The following is a 6,283-nucleotide window of genomic DNA, read 5'->3' as shown; positions in this document are numbered from 1 at the left end:
TAAATATTGCATGGAATTTCTTAGATCCCAAGGGGGAGAGTAAATATGTGATGGAAAGGTTATCGCGACTATTCTTGCAATATTTGGAAAAGGATAGCATTGTTTTGTTGATTGATCAAATAACGTCCTAAATGCTTTTGCATTAAAATCAGTATTGGAATGTGATGTGGATGATTATTCCAAGTGCTTGTGTTTGATGGTAAATGCATGGCAGGGGTCTCTAATGACAAGTTGCCATGGGACTAAATGAATGTTATCTTGGAAGATGATAATATGAATGATTGCCTTGATTGTGCTTGAATCTTAATGGGATTAATTAAGGAAAGATATTTTGCATGGGTGGATTATCTCCAAGGTCACGCTGTATTTCAACTCGAGAGGGCACTGCTCAATTCATGGGCCGAAGGTCGAGTGGTGAAAAGGCCAACCACGGAAAGTGTGTCTCACTCCTAGGTCGCTTGGGGTCAGTAGAGCTCTGGACACCCCTTGTCAAGTCCGAAATGGAGTTATAGACTGCCGTGAGCGCAAGGTCTGAGGTGTTGGAAGATCCTATTCTAGATAAAGGATAGAAATTACGGTGCCATGTGATTTGGACTGTGTACTTCTGTTGAACAAAAGGGAATATATAATTTCTCCTATATGGGTAGGAGACAAAGATTAACTGGAAAATAAGTTAAGGAACTTGTTTGTAAAAAAGGATTGCTTACACTGTTTTCGTGTAGGTGCTATAAATTATGCAAATGAACCCTATTCCCTAAAAGGCCTAATTTATAGCACCTACACTGTTTTCGTGTAGGTGCTATAAATTATGTGAACGAACCCTAAAAGGCCTAATTAAGGAAGCTAATTTTAAATGTCACACAGAAATGTGATAGGACCTAATTAGAAATCTAAAGCTATCAAGGGAAGCGGGTGGGCAGAACCTCGACAGGTCTGTCCTATGGCAGGGTGGTCCCAGAGAACTGGGAGGCTTCTCACAATGTTTTACCATCGTTGTAGCTTTAGGTATGGTTAAGTTAGAACCCAATTCATGCTGTTTTAGGGGACTGGAATGGGACTATGCCCTACAGGCAAAGAGGTTGAGCAATGTATCCCTCTCGTTTCCCATTCTCCTTGAACCAAGTGCGGAATGGGTCTGCTTCGGATTGGGTATCTCTACTTAAAGTAGGATGTCCAAAATTCAACACTAGAATAGTGTTAGGAGACCTTGACCCCAAGAAGCCCAAATTTTAGGTCGATCTTAGTGGGTTCCCGTGAACATTCCATTGCGAGGCGGACTCGAAAAACCCTAGGTGACAAACCTCGGAACATTCTATGGGAGTGCCGAGCGGTGACACTTTGATTTGTTTCTCGATGGACCGCTAAAAACATGCTTGGACAGCCGATATGCGGGCATGTTACACTATAATTTGGCCATGTGGTCAAACCTTGCCTTGCGAGAACAAACAAACCACTTTTTTGGGAATTGATCTTGAAAAATTAAGAATAAATCTATGGTGGGTTCAATCACACACATTTTGGGTATGCTAGATTTTCCCATATGGCAAAATCTTCTAAGACAAACATCTTCTATATTATCTCCAAAAAGGAAGACCATGTTCTACTTGGAACTCCTTAATTACCTATTATATTTATAGGAAGTTTAGCCATGTGGTCAAAACTTATAATGCAACAAACAAACCACTTTGTTTCCATAAACCATTTGTTTCATTTCAATTTGTCATAACTTCCTATCTATATGGTCATATATAATTATCATATCATTTTACCACAAATTATCCACGTTGACCATTCCATGACAAAATAAAAATTGGCCATATGGTCAAATCTTTCATTTTTTTATCAATGCTAGCATCCAACAATCCCCATTCTTGTTTCATTCGGCCATATGATCAAATCTAATCTCATACATCTTGCAAACCATGATACCACTTTTTTCATTCCACTATAGAACGATATTTGGCTATATAGTCAAATCCAATTTCACAACATGTTGCAATAAATGAACCACTTTCTTCATATGGTTATGAAACTAGATTTTTCCATAGGGTTAAAAGTAGTTTATAAAAATATCATATATCTTGTAGGTTTCACCATGAGGTCAAATCTCCACCTTTCAAGTGTTTTTCACATTACCTTATGTTGATATCTATGGGATTTGCTACATAGCCACATTTGTTTATATGTGAATCTCATATCACAATAAACCACATCCTATGTTTAACTAGCCTTTAAAAACCATATAGTAAAAAACCATGTCAAAGTTTCTAATCTCCTAGATAATTCTTATGACTAAATAGGATTTGACCACATGGCTAAAACCAATGGCAACGTTTCTACAATATGACTCATTTCAAGGGAAACCAACATGTACACTAATTAAAATGTCAACTTTGGGCCAAATGGAGTTGTGAGATTGCTACATAACCACATTGATATATGGGTGGATCTCATATTGGACAAAATCTCATTCTTTGATTAAATAGGATTTGACTACATGGCCAAAAATCTTAGCAAAGTTCCTAGAGTATGATCCTTGCATAGGAAACTTACATGGAGAAGAAATCCAATGTTAACTTAGGGACAAAAGCATCCATAAGATTTTCTATATAACCACAATGATTTTTCACTATATCTCATACCACACTAATAATCAACATTTCATTATTGCTTGACCATTTGGTTAAGCCCATGGCCAAGTCTCACTATTAATAGAATATGATCTTCTCACCAAAGTCCATGGCAAAGTTTCTACTATATGATTCTTGCAAGAGAAACATAATTAATGCTAACTTAGGGCCAAAATAATCCATGGGATTTGATACATAAGCACATCCATTTATGGTTGGATCTCATACCACACTTAATCTCAAATTTCAATATTTTATTTTATGGAAGAGTCCCTTTGGAGTATATGTATCTTGTATTTTGTAAAATCTTGTGGTGTGGTGTGGTGTTTTCAATTTTCAACCTAGGAATCTTATACATTTATTTAGGTTTTGTGAATTTTGACTATTTGTAGATCCACTTTTGTTTGACGACATTTTCTCTTTGTAGAACTATTCAATGGCAAAGAAAGATAGCACATCCAAAAAGGAGAGTCAAACCATTGATGGAGTTACTGGTGGTGATTTTGTGTATCCATGGTATGTGGATGTTTATGATAGTCAAGGAAAAAGGACTGACACTGTTCTCTTATTTGCTTTAAAGAGTGATATTGCATTTTTCCAACATAGAGAAGATAACAAATGGATGTGCTGGGAAACAGTGACTACCATGTAATCTTGTTAAGATCAAGGGAAAAAATGTAGTATACAAACTGGATCCTTTGTCATTTCACTTTGTATGTATTAAATACCACAAAGAATACTCTTTGAAAAAAATGGCTTGGACCTTATTTGAGGAGGTAAAGGGCACAGAAGACATTATATTAGCATTCCAAGTTGTCCAAAATAGTGAGCTACTTTCCCTATCAAGAAAATGTAATCGTCCCCCCCCCCCAACAAAAGAATGAAGCTCCAAGATAAAAAAATAGACTTGAGATCTTTACCTGCTCCTCAAGAAGAAAAAAATTCAGAGAATCCCACAAGCTCAAAGTCAAAATCACCTCAACAAAGTTCATTGTCACAAGCTTGAGTTGCTAGTATGACTGTTAACACTAGTGAGAATGATGCCACTTTACCTTCCATGCTAGAAGTTACACATGCAAAGCCAATAATTTCTCTTGAGGTCAAGGGAGTAGAAGGAACATTAAATTTTCCTAAGATAGTTAAGAAGAAGGGAAAGAAGGAAGAATCTGGATTTTACATGTTTGAAAAATTCTTTCCATTTGGTCCAACAACACAATTTCCTATTCTCATTGATAGGTGCTATGAGGAGGCACCTCCTTTGTATGCTTATAGGTCACTATGTTGGGATTATGTGGAGAAGCTAACCACATCTTTCATAAAGAATCCCATGAATCCAGCAACAACAACATATCTTATGCCTTTTGTACAAGATAACAATGAGAAGAGACCCATGCATCGTGATGAGGTGGATGCTAATAAGTTGGACACTTATAGTTATTGGAATATATCAGGGATTCCCTCAATTTATGTAGCAAAGATATATATTTGGAGTAATACTACACGTTGTCTAGCAACCAAGCATTTATACACCATGAGAAATGCTAGAATATTAGTTGATTATCCTCTCAAAATGTGCGTTGAGCTTTCACGAATGACAAATATGGAATCTCATAATGTTAAGAAGAATGCCCCTTATGTTGAGAAACTTCAACAATTAAGAGATCAATGGCTAGCATTTGGTTCTCAACCAAAACCCCAACAAGAGCTTTCTAAGACAAGCTCTCAAAGAGTACCATGGCAGGTAATCACATATAAGCTTATCTTTTCTTTTTGTGAAGATTAGTGTGATGCTCTTTCTTTTGCTCTATGCTCACTATTTTGATCTTTTTTTTGCAAAGATTTGTGGCATACATTGGAGAAAATTGTGCATCTAGAGATTGCCATATGATTGTTAGCTCCCAAGAAATATTTGATAGTTGGATCAAAATCATGAAGAGATACTCTAAAGGTAAGCTTATATCCCAGGAGGAGAGTTCGAGAAAAAAGGGAAGGCAACCTTCTCCTGCAACATTTCGTTGCCTTATGGGTCTAAAGGATGGAGACTTCCTTACACTACAAGAGGAGATCAATGAAGGCCATACCCTTTTTCTTAGAAACAAATGGGATAAGGAAGATATGATTGACATGGAAACAAGGGCTAAGAAAATCAAGCAAGATAGGATCCTAAAGGAGGAATTAGTCACTCTTTTCAATGTTTCAGTTCTAGAAAGTAGCACTGTGATGAAGACTTGGGAAGAGCTTGTTGATGACTATGATATCAATGATGAAGTCTACGCAAAAATTTTAGGCATTTTCAATGATTGGGTATCAAAGAAGCTCACATGTGGAGCTAATGCAAGGTCCCTACCAAATGGAGTAAAATATATTTTGAACTTCCTAATTGGAAAAATGAAAAATCCTCTTCAATCCTCCACTAGTTTGCCTTGGTGTGTATATGTTGTTGCATGCAATCTAGAAACCTTTGATCTTATATAAAATGTTTACAGAGATCCAATCACCATTGGGGTTGTTATTCTAGATGCAACACATGGGGTTGAGGCAATGAAATGGGACTCTATAAAGTTTGGAAAGGTTGTATCCACTCTACTACAAATGACACGTGAACCTAAACAATTCATGTTGTTATCATTTCTTGATCGAAAGCAAATGGAAGCTTTGGAAAATGCTCTTGAAAGCATTTCTTGCAAGTATCACATGCTAGTTGGTAGTATTGACTTCCTACCAATGGATAAAACCTTTGCTTTTGGATCTATAGATTATTTTGTGGTTTTCACATTAATGACCATGGAGAAAAACTTCATCAAAATTGAGCAATATATAAATAATGTCAACAAGCCTTCCATTTTGGACATTGAAGGCTTGGACAAGGAGTGCAATGATGAAGACCTTGAAGAAGACCAGAGGATTTCAAAGGCCGTCTTGAGAAAGAAAATGAAAGTTATGGGAACTACAATCAAAGCATTCAATGATGCCCATGAGGTTATAGTCGATGTATATGCAAGTGGACTTGCATCTAAGGTGGCATTGGTAAATCACATGAAGACTATTGTAGTGGTTTGCAACACTCAAGAGGAAAGAGAGGTTGAAGCACAATTGTGGAGGGTCCATGAGAGTGCCAAACAAAATTCAAATTCCCAAGAGGTTCCTCCTACTAAAGTTCAAGTTCTTGAAGTACCACCCAAGGGCATCAACACATAAAAATAGCTTCTTTGATTTTCTCCTAATACAAATTCATTACACACCTTTATTTCACGACACAAAGACAGAGTAAACCAATTCCTTCTTAATAGTTCCTTTAAGAAAAATAACTTTTTACAATGTTTTCTATTCTAGCTAGATATGATGCCAACCCAAAGGTATTATTCTCTCCAAATTCAGGTCCTAAACTAGTATTGGAACTTCCATGATAGTATCTTGAATTTGAAGGGTAGTTGGCAATTTGTAAGAGTCTAAGAAATTTATGACCAAAGCCCCATGGTATCCTCACCTTCTCCTACTAACTAGGGTTCCCTATGATAAGACCTTTTGTGCCATGATTGGTCTATACTCACTAACGTAAAAACAAAAAAGAAAACCTCTTGGAGTAGGTTTTATCCACATTGGCCTTGGGGAGATCTAGTGCCATCAAAGAACACTGCCTTATCAGCATTCTA

General features: G+C 36.7%; 1 protein-coding gene across 1 annotated transcript; it reads left to right on the top strand.

Annotated features, from left to right (window-relative positions):
• The first annotated feature begins 4,514 nt into the window (after positions 1–4,514).
• Positions 4,515–5,828, top strand: LOC148040316 (uncharacterized). Its single transcript, XM_087663744.1, has one exon. The coding sequence runs from the start codon at positions 5,172–5,174 to the stop codon at positions 5,826–5,828; it is 657 nt and encodes a 218-aa protein (XP_087519870.1). The 5' UTR covers positions 4,515–5,171.
• Positions 5,829–6,283: the final 455 nt, after the last annotated feature.

This window comes from Lygodium microphyllum, chromosome 2 (genome assembly GCF_053477565.2).
Source record: "Lygodium microphyllum isolate KBCC chromosome 2, Lygodium_microphyllum_v1.1.10, whole genome shotgun sequence".
NCBI lineage: Eukaryota > Viridiplantae > Streptophyta > Polypodiopsida > Schizaeales > Lygodiaceae > Lygodium > Lygodium microphyllum.
This window is presented reverse-complemented; position numbering and strand designations above follow the sequence as displayed.

What these genes read in the sequence shown, in the direction of transcription:
- LOC148040316 (XM_087663744.1), top strand. Translation starts at nt 5,172, where the DNA reads ATGAAATGGGACTCTATAAAGTTTGGAAAGGTTGTATCCACTCTACTA.